Source organism: Cyanidioschyzon merolae, chromosome 5 (assembly GCF_000091205.1).
Source record: "Cyanidioschyzon merolae strain 10D DNA, chromosome 5, complete genome".
Taxonomy (NCBI): domain Eukaryota; phylum Rhodophyta; class Bangiophyceae; order Cyanidiales; family Cyanidiaceae; genus Cyanidioschyzon; species Cyanidioschyzon merolae.
Window position 1 is genome coordinate 171,150 of NC_010131.1, and position 17,281 is coordinate 188,430.

General features: G+C 50.6%; 6 protein-coding genes across 6 annotated transcripts; 3 read left to right on the forward strand and 3 right to left on the reverse strand.

Moving 5' to 3' along the window:
* Positions 1-2,836: 2,836 nt before the first annotated feature.
* On the reverse strand, positions 2,837-3,313 carry CYME_CME060C (similar to ER-derived vesicles protein Erv14; the record flags this gene model as incomplete). The annotated part of the gene is made up of 1 exon (XM_005535518.1): positions 2,837-3,313. The coding sequence occupies one exon, from the start codon at positions 3,311-3,313 to the stop codon at positions 2,837-2,839; it is 477 nt and encodes a 158-aa protein (XP_005535575.1).
* A 2,101-nt stretch (positions 3,314-5,414) lies between these two features.
* Positions 5,415-6,203, forward strand: CYME_CME061C (similar to protein-tyrosine-phosphatase-like protein; the record flags this gene model as incomplete). Its single annotated transcript, XM_005535519.1, has 1 exon — positions 5,415-6,203. One exon carries the CDS (start codon positions 5,415-5,417, stop codon positions 6,201-6,203), a length of 789 nt encoding a protein of 262 aa, XP_005535576.1.
* Positions 6,204-6,881: 678 nt separating this feature from the next.
* Positions 6,882-8,792, reverse strand: CYME_CME062C (probable cationic amino acid transporter ctrA; the record flags this gene model as incomplete). Its single annotated transcript, XM_005535520.1, has 1 exon — positions 6,882-8,792. One exon carries the CDS (start codon positions 8,790-8,792, stop codon positions 6,882-6,884), a length of 1,911 nt encoding a protein of 636 aa, XP_005535577.1.
* A 322-nt stretch (positions 8,793-9,114) lies between these two features.
* CYME_CME063C (similar to splicing factor 3b subunit 4) lies at positions 9,115-9,513 on the forward strand (the record flags this gene model as incomplete). Its single annotated transcript, XM_005535521.1, has 1 exon — positions 9,115-9,513. The coding sequence occupies one exon, from the start codon at positions 9,115-9,117 to the stop codon at positions 9,511-9,513; it is 399 nt and encodes a 132-aa protein (XP_005535578.1).
* Positions 9,514-12,795: 3,282 nt separating this feature from the next.
* Positions 12,796-14,130, reverse strand: CYME_CME064C (chorismate synthase; the record flags this gene model as incomplete). The annotated part of the gene is made up of 1 exon (XM_005535522.1): positions 12,796-14,130. The coding sequence occupies one exon, from the start codon at positions 14,128-14,130 to the stop codon at positions 12,796-12,798; it is 1,335 nt and encodes a 444-aa protein (XP_005535579.1).
* A 1,906-nt stretch (positions 14,131-16,036) lies between these two features.
* Positions 16,037-17,044, forward strand: CYME_CME065C (hypothetical protein; the record flags this gene model as incomplete). Its single annotated transcript, XM_005535523.1, has 1 exon — positions 16,037-17,044. One exon carries the CDS (start codon positions 16,037-16,039, stop codon positions 17,042-17,044), a length of 1,008 nt encoding a protein of 335 aa, XP_005535580.1.
* Between the last annotated feature and the right edge of the window lie 237 nt (positions 17,045-17,281).

Consider the following 17,281-nt stretch of genomic DNA (forward strand, 5'->3'; position numbering starts at 1 on the left):
TATGGCCGGACTCACAAAGGGTGGATCTGATCAAAGATCATAGTCAAGGCGAACGCTTTTGCGAGCCAACCTGTTAACAGTTCCAAGGCCTGAACAGAGCGGCGCTCTGCACGGAGTTCGTCTGCAGATGCGGGCATTCGACTCACTGCGCTTACTTAGGTCTTGTTTAAAACTATTGAACGTGAGGAGAACATGAAATGCGAGACTCGCTTGGCAAGAGAGGATGCAGAAGCGTACTACTGCCCGATACCACGCACAGGAGCCATCGAGGAAACGAACATGGTCCTAGCAACCGCTGCAAGCACTTACATTCATATCGGAGTCAAATGAAAACGGCCTGCTTTGCTGACCTGGGCGTCAAGTTAGAGTCATTTCCAACTGTCACCGAAACCTGGCTATGTGAACGTTTTGGGACGCAGCCCTTTTCATCTCTATTAATTCTGGTTTAAGATACGCTAGTCTCCCCCGTCCCTCCCGCTTTGTTATAAGCGGTCGAAATTTGAGGTTGGCAGTATTCAAGTCTCGATTTCGCAGTTTCCCGCTTCTGTCGACGCATTGATGCACATGCGAAAGTTGCGATCTACGCATCTCTTGCTAATTGCATCTTCTTTGTATACAGTCTCGCTGCGTTTTCGCAGCCGTGACATTTGATTGCGATCAGATGGTCCGATGTGCTACTCACATTTCCTTCATCGAGTGCCGCAGCATGGCGCGAGAAGGCTTCCTTCATCGCTCAGTACATGGCTTTGACGAGCGCAGAAGTATTCCCGCGTTGCACTCCTCCGATTCCGCGGCCGGTACGGTATCCTTCGATCACGGTTTCTTCTGAGCTATCCTTTCAGTGATAAACCTGTCCGCTGCACACGCAAGCGCACGCTGGTCAGTTCGATCGGGGATTTATCTAACGCGTGGCTGTGTATGATGGAACAAGTTCCTACAGAAACATCTCGGCTGGAGAGCAGCTCGAGAAAATTCGGTCCGTCTTCGCTGCCCTCCTGCGTAGCGGCGACGCACTCTCCGTGGGAATCGATAGCTGCAATGCCTGAAGTCGGAGTCCAAGATCATTATCCATGGATACAGAGACGACGCGAGCCTCTGCATCCATGTTCTGTTCGAGGGATCATGCTGCCATCGATTAACTCTTCGTCAATGGCCGCAAGGAGAGGAAATTTTGCCTCCCGAGAGAAAAAGAGATCATCTGAAGTGACGTTTTCAGTGAACTTCCGACATAGGATTGTGAAGAAGGCCTTTGGGGCTATTGTCGAGCATGATTCCTCTTCAATCCAGCGGCGCACGCTGCGGCGCCCGGGAGTCGCCTTGGAACAGAAAGATCGAAAACTTGAAGACCGCATGATTCGCGCATGCCACAAGTGAGGAAAACAGAATCGTGGATGCTTGAAAGTACAAATCGGGTAACTGTATCGGAAGCTTTACGAGCCATTAGTCGAAGGTGCTACGAATCACCTTGATTCCTGTGACATACCGAAATCCAGAGGCAGAGCGCCGATGGAGCGCCTCCGAGCCTACGACCAAGAATCCTACGAATACGTATGAATCCGTGCCCCCTCATTGCTGGCCGTCGAATGTCGGGGCTATTCACTTACCAAAATTTTGGGAAAACGATCAAAAGGCAGGTGCAGTGCGATTAGTATTGTGTTCCACAGTGATATGAAACCGGTTCGGAATGAGGAGCACGTGCTCGCGCAGTCTGGATCCCCGGATCGAAAGACGGCTTGATGCAGGTGATGACGCCTTTCGCCTCAATCGTGTTCCACAATCAGATGCGTGTAACCACATGGGTTTTCGCGTTGTATGGCAGATGGGTTAGAAGTGCGTTCATTTTCGAAAACAAAAAAAAATCCAAGGGAAAGGTATGGACGTGAAATTCGGAGGTCCTGAACCGCCGTCATCGCCAGGTTCGAAGACGAAACGAAACAATCCTCTTCTCGTCGACCATGAACCGAACAAGAGCAAGTAGTGACCACGATGAAGACGAGAGGATATAAGCGAGAAAAAAGTTTTGCCCAACGGGACGACGACGAGACTGTAACGACACAGAGGGCGCGGGTTCGAGGAATCCTCGCACTTATGAGATCAACCAGAAGCAATAAACACATGGCGTTCGTGAACCGAGACTTCGACGCCGCCATCAATATTGAACGATGTGTTGCGCTGAGGAAAAGACCCGAGGAGCTCGCGCAATCTATCATTGTGGGACAGCCTTTCAGGCTCGAAGTGTGAAGGAGAAGTTGAAGCCCATAGCAGTCGGTCGGTCAAAAAAGGCTGGACAGCGTCTGCGCATGGGTATTAATTTACCCTGCATGGTCGTCGGACATTTTTTGTTCCGCTGATCTTGCGTATGCTCTAAATCGGGTACAGCGCCTAAGCGTGTCGGATCGTGATCCCCTACAGACATCGCGCGCGAAGGTACCCCGAATGCAATTACCGCGTCATCGATTGGGATTCTCCATTCTGATACGGATTGTTCAGCGAATCAGAACAGCATGGTCGTGAAAAAAAACATACGGGCTCTCGGTGCAGAGCTGCGCATGCAAATTTCCCCTGGTCGGAAGTCGCACTCGCATGCGGAATGATACAAGATGCCTGAAAACGGAGTTCTTTGGTGTACCACGCATAGCGGACATCTCGTCCGAGAGCGTCCATGCATACTTACATTCCATTCTTGTCGTATATCGTGGAGATGATGCAGGCGATACAATTTCCGGCCCTGGAAGACGTTGACAAATTGACTTGGAGCTTGCCTGGGAGGGCTTCAAGCAGAGCTTGTCTGTTCCGCGGGCGATAGCAGCCTCGTACGATATTCTTGAGGACCGCTTCATACGGTGGTGCCTTCCGCTATATCGAAACGGAAATCGGCACTGAGCTTGCTTCCGTTTGTTGAGAAATGAACGAGAAAATAAACGAAACTATAAAGCAGGTAGAAGAACAAGAGCGCGAAGCAGCCCAGTTTCACTTGGCTTTGCCTCCTCGCCAGCGGAAGCACATTGAACGCACTCGTGCTTTCGAAAACGTGTCGATGCTGCATCCAACGTTTGACGTTAAGGTACACCAGAGGGGCTAGCGTTAAACCTACGATCCAGTGGCCGCCAACCAGCAAGACCGCGCACAGTAGTCCCTCTGCAGAATATTCAGGGACAACGAGCTTGTTCAAGTTTTCTGTAAACTCTATCGGATTTACATAGTCTTGTTCCAAATCTTTGCAAAGAATCAAAAACATAATATTTATGAACAAAATCCCAACCGTAAGCGTGAAACTTATGAGCCAATACAATATCTGAAAAGCTATAGACATTGCTTCGATTCAACAAGCGAAATTCAATCCTTTACATTTGGTTGCGCTGTGTACCAAGTAGTCGAAATCAATATGCGATCCATCCTCTGGATCGAAGGCGAATTGCCTGTAGGATATATGTTTTAATGAAAAGTGCAAGGATAACTGTATTCCTCCTTCAGGTCAGCGATACCACAGTACCTAGATGGTTGAGGAACACTGAAAGAAACAAGTAGATGCGCTCGACGCTAAAAATCGATATTCACAAAGCGTACTTAAAGTCAATTTTAGAACAAGACCCGTTGGTAACCTTATGGGACGCAAACGCGACGATAGCAGCCTCAATGGGCGTCTCTTTTTCTCAACCGCTTATTCGTGTGCGCCTGATAACACTGAGATTCGCTCGCCAAGAAGAGTCCTAGTTCAACCAAAGCTATCTTCCACTGGAATCGCAACGACAGCGTTCCTGGAACGTCGCTATCGGTGGGAAGCGCAGGGACATCGGTTTGGTTCACTCGATGTAACTTTGATCTGACCAGATGTTCGGACCGTATATAGGTATTCGCCGAGCAGGACTCCCATTGTATGCACGATCGAACACGAAGAGAACGACAACATCATCTGTTCTAGCTGTCTTGGACACATTTGGCGGCCTCAGTTTCGCTCGTCGCGAAGGCTCATACAACAGCACCTACCACTTTGTCGAATCGTTGAAGGCCTTTTCGTTTGCATCCGAGCTTTTGCCAAGTCTATCGGGGAGAACTACCGTTCATTCCTGCGTACACTCCGTGGTTCAACCTCACAGAAAGAAGTGATTTCTATCGTGAAAAGTAATGAGCGCTCCACTGGGTGAATCGCTGAAGTCTTCAGCGCGGTGACACACAGGGACATATTTCATCTCTCATTGGCAAATCCGTGTCGCTCAGAGAAGGTCCTGACCTAAGGGCATCAACAATTGCGTTCATTTGAAGAAAGAAAAAGTCCAAGGGAAAGGTGTGGACATTGAAGTCGAGGATCCTGGAGCCCGGTCATCGCCAGCTGCCGGGAGAAGAAAAATCTCTTCGCGCGGACCATCGAGCGAAGAAGATCAAGCGACGAAGAAGAGGAAGGAGATAGGCGAGAAAAGGTTACGCCTGACGGGACGATGACGAGACTGTGGTGGTACAGAAGGCACGATTTCTAGGATTCCTACGAGTCCTGCATCCCAACAACGACAATGCACACAGTGAGCTCATAGGCCGAGACGTCAACGCCGTCATCAATATCAGACGATGTGCGGTGCTGGACATGAGATTCGGCGAGCTGACGCAATCCAACTTTGTGGGGCAGTTTCTCAGGCTCGAAGTGTAAGGAGAAGCTGAAGCCGATAGAAGAGAGCCGTTCGAAACAGACTGGGAGGCGTCTGCAGGTGGATATTAATTTACGCTGGACTGCAAGAACCAAATCTAACCGCTTATTAGCAACTCCATAACAATGCCGTTCGACCTGTATGTTAAGAGTTGAAAGGGGGAAAAAGTTTCCATATTTTCGAAAGTTTGCCCTCCAGGCACATGGCCCCGCAAGCCCGACGAGTATGCCGGCGAATGCTTCAAGCTCTCCCTGGTGGCAGGTGCTTTAATGAGATCTAACCAGCTAGTCCGATACGCAGTTTATTTTGGGACTAGGAGAGGATATGATATGTCTGAGCGGCGGCCTGGCCGCAGTGGACTCCTAGTATATCGCTTTCCGCTGCCGCAGACAGTACGTCTGTCTGCACAGCTCTCAGACTCCCAGAATGAATACGCACTTCGAGTCCGTGTCAGATGCACCACGCCTCGAGCCGACGCCCTTAACGGTATGGCAATGCTGTTCTGCCTCTATGTTGCATCCGCACCCGCGCTATAGCCGCTAAGGCGGGTGCTCATGGCATGCTCGGCGCACGATAGAACAACGAAACGACCAGTACATCCGAGAGTTAGTACGGGGAATGGAACTTGAAGGTAAGGTGCATCATGATGGACGCTTTCCCCGAAGCGAATATCCATCCCGCAATCTGGGATCCATTGTCAATCTAAAGGTTTTGTCAAAAACAATTGCTGCGCGGATCGGCCGTGAACATACACGCGTGCCATAGAGCTTATCTATGGATTATCACAGGAGAAAAGTCGTTTGTTTTGTCCAGACACTTGCAGGGACCAGAAGAACTTACAGGTCAGGACTAGCAGTATCAGAGCGAACGAGAACAGCGATCAAACACTTTGTGTCGTTTCCACAAAAGTTTAATCGAGTGGAAAGCAGGTTGCACGAGATTTCAGCTGTTGCAGGTGTCCTTATGACTTCGCACAAAGTAAACGCCAATAAAAACGAACCTGGAACACAAAAAAAGTTTTGTATCTTAACCGTCTGCCTGGGAAACCTTTGCCGTTCGCCTGCAGCAGAGGCCATTCTAAAAAAGAAGATCGCGGAACAGGGGCTCGAAAACTTGTTCTATGTGGACTCCTGTGGCACGGGCGGCGGGAACCCCGACTGGTACATAGAGAACGGCTGGAGCTATCACGAAGGTGACCGAGCTGATCCGCGAATGGTTCGAATCGCTTCAGAAAGAAATATCAAGGTTGATTCGATATCCCGGCCCATGAAACCGGATGATCTAGAAAAATTCGACCTTATCGTTGTCATGGATGCTGAAAACGAGAGGGAGGTCCGCAAAGCTGCTGCGTACTGGGGGAAGAAATATGTCGAACTTGCAAAAAGCAAAGTGGAACAAATTACCAAGTACTGCCGGCACAGGAAAGATATCCGGGAGGTTCCCGACCCCTGGTATCATGGAGGTGACAGCATGCGCCTCGTGCTCGATATTCTTGAAGATGCATGTGAGGGGCTGCTTCAGTCCGTCACAAAGCAGCTTAATCTGGAGGAGCAGAGGAAGTGAAGAGTTCCAAGGATGTTTGAATCTAAGCGGGGCACCAAACGAGTGAGATGTGCATCCGCTGTTGTATAACTGGCGATTCTTGGAGACGGTTTCCTCCGCGCACACGTTGAGAGGCCACCACGAGTAAAGGATTCGGATGTGGGCGCTTCTTGGTAGAGCAGCTATATTGTCCACTGAAGAAAAACAAAGAAAATTCGCCTTCCATCAAAGCCTTAGTATACTAGTGCTTCACACGACGGGGGCGTTTCAGAATGGGCCCAGCCCTATTGGCAGCAACCTTCGCTAGGATCGCCCTGGGCGCCTTATTCGAAACCGGTATTCCGAAGACTCGCAGCGACTGACCCTAGAATACGTCATCTTCTCTCGGTAACCTGAGCCCCTCGCCTCAATTCCAATATCGACCTTAACAGTGCTGAAATGGTGAAGTCCGCAGACCAGATATGTGCTGAACCAAACGTCCTCTTTGCTGCCCGTGCGCGACCATCCGCCATTACATTAGTGAATTCGGCGCTAAATGTGTGTCCTCACTCGAATGCATGCAAATTTCATGCTGAGCTGCCTCTTGGGACTAAATAATTATCAGCCATTGCTGAACAGAGCGCGCTTTTGCCGTTTGCTGCTCTCCGTCGCCGACTCCAACTGCGTCCATGAGTACATCGCTTCGGATATGGAGGTGTTTCACTGCTTCGTTTCATTTTTGTCTCTAGCCGGCTCAATCTGCACAAAATCTGGCTCCATGTCATCTTCATTGGCATCTTCATGGTCTAGAGAGTCTTCTTCATCCTCCAAGTCGATTATTGCATCCGCTAATAGGTCGATGTCGCGCTGAAACAGCTGAACCTCTTCCGTTCGATCGCTACCTGCAGCGGTGGCGGGGTCCTGCTTCTTGCTCAGCACTCGCATCGATCGACGGGTTGCGGCTTCCACAAATGTGTCTGGAGCATTCGTTAGTCGGCGACCACTGCGTACACTTGCCCCGAAATCGGTGGCCTGCGAGTTTCGCGCGTGCGAGTGCCGGAATCCGTAGAAAATATAAATGCATAAGCCGATAAGGGTCCAAAACAAGAGTAGCAACAGCCCAGTACGACTGAGCTGAAACAGAAGCACAATCGAAAAGAATGCACCTAATGCCGGCGTCCATGGCATAAGTGGGCAAAGAAAACGTGGAGGGTCCGATTCGCTGGCCAAAGGTACTCGGGCGAGCAGCAAAAGCGGGACTCCCGCAATGAAGCCGCCACCGAGCATCGATGCCGCGCTTTCGTTTCCCACTCTCCAGATCAATGCGCACAAAACGAAGCTCACAGATAAAAGAGTTAGGAGGCCACCAGAGTCGCGGCCGTGACCACTGACGATAAGTCGAGTGCGAATCAACGCAAGGCAGACCGCCGCATAGGCAACAAGGGTACCGGCGCTGATCATATCGGATAGGCTGTGAAGCGGGAATAGCAGCGCAATAATCGCCAATCCTACTCCACACAGAATCGTGGCCGCTCGTGGTGTATTCCCGGATCCACTGAGTTCTCCAAAAATTTCCGGAAGAAGTCCATCTCTGGACATTGCCATGAAGAGTCGTGGTTGAGCTAACAGGGCAATCATCGCTGTATTTTGAAGACCAATAACTGTCCCAATTGCGACGATTTTCGCGAAGAATGTGCTCCCAGCGTACTCAAAAGCGCCTGCAAACGGCGCAGTATCGGATAATTGTGAATACGGTTGTATTCCGGTCACAATGATTGAGGCGATTATACAAACACTAGCCACGATGCCAAGACTAGCCAACATGGCGAACGGTACATTGCGAGTGGGAGCGTGCGATTCTTCCGCCACAGTAGCTACCTCGTCAAAGCCCACATATGCGAAAAACAAGGATGCTGATCCGGTTAAAACCGAACGCCACCCGTAAGGCAGAAATGGAGCCCAATTCCGCGGACGGATAAGGTGCAATCCGAAGAAGAAGACTGCGAGCAGCACTCCACCGAAAACCAGCGTTGAGAACCCAACGATGTAGCGCCCCTCGCGAAGACCAGAGGCAAGCAAAAGGGTAAGCACAAGTATCAAAAGCGGAGCCAGCAATGATATGTTGTGCTCACCAACTTCTATCGATGCTGTTTGCGAGAACCCGTGCCTTACATAGGCAGCCCATGAGCGCGCTATCGCAGCACTAGCCACGCCATACTCCAGAGAGAGGCACCAGCCTACGAGAAACGCTGCCAGCTCCCCCAAGGTTGCATAGGCAAAAGAGTAAGCGCCACCGCACGATGGTATACGTGAAGACATCTCCGCATACGATAACCCTACAAGCGCGCAGACTCCTGCAGCAAGAAGGAAGGAGATGCTCACTCCTGGCCCAACAGCAGTGCGCGCAGCCCTTCCAAGAAGAAAAAAAAGGCCAGCACCCAATGTACCGGAAACGCCGACAACAACGAGGTCAGCTAGCGTAAGCACACGTGCGCTTTCTGGGTGACAGCGACTCGTCTCCGCATTAAGCTGGTCTATAGGTTTTATCCGAAAGGATGATTGATAGAACTCTTTGCTTAACCTCTTGAAGCCGCCAAAACGATCGGAACTCGAGCTCTCAACGGGCTCCATCCTAGTCAAGTAGGCGAAAACGGCTCTCGAGAGACCTTTCTCGGTGCCTTGCGCTGCCAGCCGGCGAGTTGTGCCTGGGCGCCACGCCAACGCAACCGGCCATCATGCGGCTACTGTTCGTATTCCCGCTTCTGTGGATAGCGAGTCTGCGGGGAAATCGAGAGATAAGAGGGGGTTGAAGTACGCAGGACCATTTTTTGAGGAACTAAAGTCTCGTTCCTGGTCACCGGCAGCACTCGCAGGCTGCGGTGAAACTGAACAAATTCGCCGATCGTACTCTTCCAGAGCGATCGGGGTGGTCCTCCGACCTGCCGCACAACTTATGAACGGCTCTGGGCTGAGGCGCGCTCCAACAGTTCCAGAGGCGGACGGTATTGCAGCATACTCTCTTGCAACTCGAAGCCTCAACAACCCAGATCAGACTGTTTTCGTCTCTGGCTTTGTTGCAGCCGACGAGTCGCTTAATAGCGGAGAAGGTGCTGCTGTCACGGATTCACCCGAACGGCTTCTAGCAGAACTTTTTACTCAGTTTGCGCCAGTGCGTCGAGTGTCGATTCCCAGAGATCGCATTACAGGCAAAATTCTAGGAAACTATGCCTTTGTCGAGTTTTTTTCAACGGAGGATGCGAGCTATGCAGCAAAGGTGGTGGACGGCGTGAGGTTCAACGGTCGCCGTTTGCTTGCGAGAGGGCCGTCAGTGCAGCAGCTCTCAGAGAAGTGAAACCGCTGCGAGTCGCGAGAGCACCAATGTTGGCCCCTTCTTTCCATGGAGACCGGCAGGATGCAGTGCTGGTTGCGGGCGCGGTTTGTAGCCAGATGACGTGCTGTTCGGGCAATACAGTCTTTGGAGTTGCAAAAAGCAGTCCGCTGTACTCTTGCAGGTGACTTTTAATGCTGTATTAAGATGCACGGGAAGTGGACCCATCTTAAATGCCTCATCCCTGCTGCGAAGAACAAAGAACGGCATCGTGTGCACTCGTTGAGGCGATGCAGCTTCGCAGATTCTAGCGAGAATATGATTGTTCTTGAGACGATCGCGAGCTCCTCATAGAGCCCTTCAGAGCTCGAGTTTCTCTTGAGACTTGCTGTATTCTAATATATCGCTGTGACGCCTATTGCGAGCTGAGATGTGGAAGCGAGCGAGTATATACTTAATAATATTGACTAATGGAACTCCAATCTTGTTTTTCAATTGCCAAGAATAATCATCCGCAGTGTGTATATACGATGCGTGAATCTTGCTGTGTCGATGAGCATTAGCGTAAAAATGCCTTGCCCCAGGTGAGTATCCAATACTCTCTCTTCTGCATACTGATGTTTTTACCGGAATTCTTCTGCGTATCAGCACGATGCTCGCTCTGAGTACGAAACGATTACGTCGAAACCTCGTCCGCCACAAAAGCCGCTGAAACCTCCCGAAGCACGTGCCATTTCCGGTAAACGACCGTGGCGTTAATGCCGCGGGGCATAAAGAGCTCGCGTGCATTTTTGCTCGAGGAAAGACTCCATCGCGAGCCTACCCGCCTCGATATCCCCGCCATCTGATGCTCGGTCAGCTTCCCGTACACCATCTCGAGCGCCCGGCTCTGTTTCACGCTTTACTTCTCTACCAGTATCAGCGTGCACCCGTGCTCGCCATGCACGTGTGTCGCCCTGAGCGCATCGGTAGGACTCGCACAGAATCCATTCCTGTACTCGTTCTACGCGCTCATCGAAGGCGCAGGTGTGCAGTCTTTCCATGCATAGCATGTCCAGCGCTATCGGCTTGCGCCCAGCAACTCTACCTATGGTTCATTTCCTTGACCATTTCGATGAAGAGTTTCTCGAAAGCGCGATTATTCCTTCTGTAGACACGAAAATGTTGGTGATCCCGACACGGTCTCATGTAAACCTGCGAAAGCTCTTTCGCATGAGCCATATTATGGATGAGTAATATCTGGATGCAGCGCACAAAGCATCCGCCTCTATTCGAGGCTGCCACCACTGCGTCTATGTGGGTCTTGGCGCCATTCTTGTACTTAATCGCGTCTCCTGGTGACCTTCATACCTGACTCCAGATAATATCGAGCCTTGAGGAAGCTTAGCAGGGGCGCTTGTGTTCCTTTTGAGGTCTTTGGTTGCCTCCTCTTGAATTGGAGAAACGGCTATGGCCATGACACCCTTCAAACAGGGAACAAAGCTTACCACGAAGTCTTTCTCATCATTTGTCTTGAACGGTTGAGAATGGGGCAACTTGGTCAGTTCCGGCAAAGGTATCTTGAAGTACATGCAAGCGAATATTCAGGGAGTCTCCATTGTCACAGTAAACTTGCGTACATTTTCCCTGTAGACGAGAAACCTTGAACGAGCTCGGCCAGCGCTCTTCTCGAAGTCATTTGAATGCTTCTTGCTTACAGAGACCAGCAGCAACTAACTACTCGGGCCATGCAATTTAGTAAATAAGTGTCCACCGTGGTATACTGGGTCTTTACGTGACGTGCGTGGACCCCATCCAGTAGGCGCTGTATCTCACTTTTAAGAACAGTCTCCCCGATAATGTGTTCCAGTAGGTAGCCCATGAAAACGGTCCCAGCATTACCTTTCCGCTCCGCGAGTACCTCATTCCTGTCCTTCGTCGTCCTCTTTTCGGAAGTATCTTTCTCATATTGGTCCGGGAGATTCTTCTTCTTCCCTTTTCCTTTGGGTTGCTTCAAGGATTTTGTAACTGTACCCCATATCCGTTTTCATCTCGAGACTAGATCATACTCGGTGGACGCTCGGACTGCATCTCGCCTGTTCTACACATGTGCATAATATTTCTCATGCACCTGTTCGTCGTGATCTCGGTTAAGAGCACGCGCATGGACCGAAGCACGCTTTTCCGGTCTCTGTTGCGCGCGGATAGAGAAGCAACACATCAGTCCACGGCTGGCAAACGTTAAGAGCAACCGGTCGACGAAAGATTTGTGGAAAACGTTTGGTGAAAAGGGTGCAAACGACTCGTCTTTTGATCCGTGAGCGTGAAACTGGCTTTAGACAACGGAGGCGAATCCTTCGCCTGGATGGAGCTGCGTAAGAGAGGCTGGCACGAAGAGCAGCCCCTTGCGCATCCCACCTGCGCACTTGATGAGCGCTTGAGTGCTGTTGGAGCTTGCGTTGACTGGGAGCAAAAAAGAGGAATTTTAAAAGAAAAGCCACGAATTTCTTCGAAGAAGAATTTGGTATAGAACAATGCTGTCTGTTTGGCGAGCAGTAGGCGAACGTATGATTGAATCGCCGCCATGGCTGCATTCGTCGCAAAGCTCGCTTGTCTTGTTATACCGAACAGCGATTTGCTCTTCTTTGACCATCCATATATTGCCCAACAACTTCTCCAACACAAATTCCCATCAACTGAAACGCACAATTGTGCCTCAAGTAACATGCGTTCACGTTTCAGTACGAAATTGATTATACGTGTTGTTCAGTGCGTGACGGTCTCCCATTGAAGTCTGCCATTTCTCCTCTGTCCGTGGCTCTTCATCACTATTCGTATCAACGGTAAGGAAATTTCGCATCCAGTGGCTCCTTTGATAGCACTTCTCAGAGAACGTATAGAAAGGAATGGAGTGACGAGGAGACTGCTGCGAACACAGAGTTCAATAATTTCTGTTTTGGGAGCACCATGTTGAGGATTCTTACTGCGAGAAGGGTGGTTCTTCAACCTGCTGACCGAAGAATCACTGAACTGCACATGTGAATCCGTTTCTTTCAAGCTTGCATTGAGTGTATAAAGCCCTTCCGTAACCGTTCCCCTATCTGCAGGATGTACACCTTATGCCGAATGCCTGAAAAAACAAAAACCAAACGGGTGCGTGTTGGTGCATGTGTTCTAGAATTCTCTGTTCTGTATCTAACGCCGCACATATACCAAAACGTTCAAGCGGAGACTCAGTGCGGCACGCGGAATGCAGAGAGGCTCTGAAAATGAAGCGCATCTTCAATTTAACTCCAATCCTGGATTCGAATTTCTGAATGAAATTACTCAGGCGCTTGGCCACCATCGTTGGCCATCTTTTCCGAGATCGTGAAGAACTGTTCCGGCCGGAGCCGGAGGTCCCAGAGGGTTCGGTGCCGTTGATGGATCAATAGGAAGCAGCGAACACTGGGCAATCTGTTGAAGCAAGTGATCAACAAGAACGAGCGCGACCATGGCTTCTACCATCGGAACAGCACGAGGCAACACACAGGGATCGTGTCTGCCCTTCGCGCGAAGGACTACTTGCTCACCGGCACGCGTCACTGTATTCTGTTCGCGTGATATCGTAGAGGTCGGTTTGAAGGCGACGCGACATACAATGTTCTCTCCGTTCGAGATGCCTCCTTGAATACCTCCGGAACGGTTCTCCCTCGCTCGCGTCCTACCATTGCTATCTATATAGAAGGGATCGTTGTGCTCTACACCCGTTAGCAAAGTGCCCCCGAAACCCGAGCCTACTTCAAAGCCTTTCGATGCTGGAAGCGACATGAGGGCTTTTGCGAGTTCAGCTTCGAGCTTGTCAAACACCGGTGATCCTAGCCCGGCAGGGACGTTCCTTGCAACGCATTCAACAACACCGCCGACACTGTTACCTGTTCGGCGAATTTCATCGATAAGCTGGATCATTTGAGATGCTGCCTCTGAATCAGGGCAGCGAACGATGTTCGATTCGATTTGCTCGTACGAAACCACGTTGGGATCAATATTCGCTGCCTCGATATGCTTCACGCTTTTCACGTAGGCAAGAATTTGTGTTCCCGCATATGTCCGAAGGATCTTTTTGGCAATGGCGCCTGCAGCAACACGTCCTATTGTTTCCCGAGCTGATGAACGTCCACCGCCAGCGACGGCGCGTATGCCGTACTTTGCATCATAGGTTGCATCCGCGTGCGATGGTCGATAGCTTACCTTCATTGCCTCATAATCCTGAGACCTTTGGTCTGTGTTTCGAACAACGATAGCTATAGGTGTACCCATAGTGACACCGTCGACGACGCCAGAGAGGATCTCCGCTTCATCTGCTTCGTTCCGTGGTGTCGTGAGCCTAGACTGTCCCGGTCTACGCCTGTTTAACTCAATCTGAACGTCTTCTATAGTAAGTGGCAGCCGTGGTGGGCAACCATCAATGACAACTCCGACTCCACCACCGTGGGATTCACCAAAAGTCGTTATTCGAAATATCCTCCCAAAAGAGTTGCCGAGACCCATGAACAACTCACGAGCGCAAACCAGCTTCCCCGGAAGCGATCTTCCATTTCTGTGGAGAGGAACTCGGTAGTCTGTTGCTGTCGCCGCTGCTGCAGGCCGCCCAGGGCAGGCAAGAGGGGAAAGAACGAACATGGAAGCAGCGGGGCGTCGGTACTGTCTACTAGAATGCCTCAGCTCGGGAGACGCCTTCCTTCCACCACGAGCGACTTATTGGACCAGTCAACGACTTTGGCCTATGCGTGGCACAGATTGCTTGTCTGAAAATCCTCTCACGAATACCCTGACACACGAAACTTCGCTTTGGAAAGAGTGGTATGACCAAACACATTGCGAGAAACATTTTATGTCCGTCCGCAGTTCGGCGGCGATGACTACACCCATATCAGATTAAAATATGACGGGTCCCCGCGCGCAGGCGTGTCTGCTGAAGCTTCAGTTTGTTATGCGCGTCACAAACAGCTGCATTCGACGGCTTTTTCTGTGCCTGATGCCTTTTACCCGTCACCTCAGCGGCTTTAAATATGCCAGACTCCTTTCAGATCCGTTGTCAGCAAGCGAAGGAGTTGATGGCAGCGTGAAAGTCTCGATTTCGCTGCTTCCGGCTGTTGTCGACGCATCTCATGTATAGCTAGTGTTTGCGATCCACGCTTCGCTTATGATGCTCATGTACTTTGTATACAACCTCGTTGCGTTCGTCGTAGTAGAGGCACTTGGTTGTGGTTGTCTAATCCCCTAGGTATACCACATCTCGTTCTCTGAGGTCCGTCGTGTGACGCATGCACGCATGCTGCATCGCTCGACATATGCCTGTCACCGGTGCATCGGAAGGCTGGCCACGACATCATCCTTCGTTCCCGTGACAGGCACCGTACTCTAGAACCATGTTCTTCTTCTCGGACACGCCTTGGCGAGTACTCCGCCCACCGCAAACTCGAGTGCACGCTTTCCCATTCGATCAAAGGCTCGGTCAACGGGATTTTGCAGTCGATGAATCAAACACCGCAAGGAAAATCTAGCTTGGAGATCAAGTCGTGAACTCTGGATCCATCGACTCGCACATCGTGGAAAGCTGTGGCGTTCTTTGCAATGGAATCGATCCCTGCGATGACTTAGTCCCGACTCCAAGGCTCTTTTCTGTATAAACAGAAGCATCGGGAGCCTCTGGAAGCATACTGCGTTGCAGCAATCACGATGCTGCTGTCGAATCTTATTTTATGGATAACCAGGAAGAGAGAAGAACTTATCTTTCGAACGTCAACGGTACTTGATTGACGTGAAAATTTCTGTTAGCTTCCGGTATGCGCTTGTGAAGAATTTGCCAGGGGAAGATTTCGAGTAGTTTTGTTCATCGATCCAACGAAGCGAGGTGCCGCGTACAGGCGTTGCCAAGAAGCACGAAGATCGTGAACATGAAGAATGCGTGATTTGAGCATGGTACACGTAAAGAACGGAGACTAATAGATGCTTGTACTTACTTATGGAACGGATACTGTTATCGGTTAGTTTCCAAAACTATTTTTTACGGCATGAAAAAATCATCTGGGTTCCGGGCATGTTACGATTTGCACCCGCTGGGAGTCGAAAGAGCCATTTTGAGAAGACGACCCAGAATCCTAAAAGTACTTATGAATGCGTAAGCCGTTTTGATGCACTTATAATATAGAGGTATTACAAGAAAGTTCCGACAAAGAAAAGAAACGCAGGAACCAGGTAATCAGTTCAGTGATCCATTTTAAACTGACACGAGTGTACGGACCCTCTCGGTGCAGTACTTACTGCTTGCGCTTGCTGCGAAGCATTATACGCCAAACACATCGGTTTCCCTATAGATACAGAAAGAACTTGTCATAAACGTTCTGCATTCGGTTCGAATGTGGTTTTACTGAGACGGAGCCGGGTCTCATCGTCATCATGGAATTCGGCAGGCTGCTTGCATGGCAGCTTTGCCATAAGCGGTGTGGAACCTTGAAGGCGCACGTAGTGCTGCATCTTTTTATCGAGTAGTCGTGCTCACGGGAGCAAGCCTTGCTTGTAACCCATGCCTACGAGCGTTTCTGTTCAGAACTCCTTGGTAACTGCGGGTGAACTTAGACCTACGCTACCCGCTCTTGAAGCTTGGAGAACTGTTCCGCTCGAGACACTAGTTCGAGCTGCGAGCGATCGGCTGTGCCTCTGGGACTACCAGAGGCATGCCCCGGCGCTTACTTTCTTCCAAGTCTGGCAAACAAGACTCTTACTGCAAAATGTTTACATGAATCGGGACCCCTACGTTTTGCCTCTTCGCGGAGCTGCGGTTCTTAGTCTTAGGCGGCTCTGGGGACAGAACAGCTCGGATACGCCACGACTGCGACTTTCTGCGCGCCTGCGGCTGCATCCCACCGAAGGTGCCTGCGATGGCGAGGCTGCGGATCAGGACAGTGGCAACGACTTTGGTTGGAGTGGAAGCAAACAGACTTGGAGACAAAGATGGCTGCCGCCTTTTCTCAACTGGCACCGTGCAGGCGAACGTAGGTCTGTAGGAGGAGACTGGGACAGCAACCGCAAGAGCTCCTTAGTAAACACGGAGCAATTTAGGCTGCCTGGGCGGCTGTATTTGAAGCTAGGAACAACGATTGACCTGCCGGGTCTCATGCTTTGGGAAAGTGCTGCAGAGCGAAATCGGCGGCGTTTGTATTCCACAGCTCTACGAGAACGTTCATCGACCTGGTGGGGCTTCGAATGGGACTTCATGCGATGTCTTGGAGCGTTCCAAGGATGCGCTGCTAGTGCAAATCGAAAATGGATGAACTCTAACGCCCAGCTCTCGCATTGGTTCCTACACGCTTCTTGGATTCCTACGAATTCGGATGCACCGTGGCACCTTGTTGCTGGTGTACAGCACAGATTTCGCGTTGCGAAACCGAGAAAATCGCATCGTAGGAGTCGCCGATCGTATTCCGCCCCAACGAAGGAGACTGGTTTCTTTCAACTCACACTCAGGCTAGGATTTGACCTAATGCGCAGTGAAATATACCTGACTCCGGTCGCTGATGGCACGTACTTCTAGACGGAGCAAACTGCTTCAAATATCGGCTCAGATTCTGGGACTTTTCCAGCACATCGGGAATCTATTTCTTAGGGAAGCTCTGTTCCCTCTTTGCGATGTGGTATACTTGTTTTGCACATCCAAGGAGCAGCGTCGCTTCATACGCGCAAGACCGCATTATGGAGCCGTGATGTCATGTTGCCCGGCAGCGTCCACGTCTCATACCGTCGCTGAATGGAAACGCGCCGTCGAAGGCCA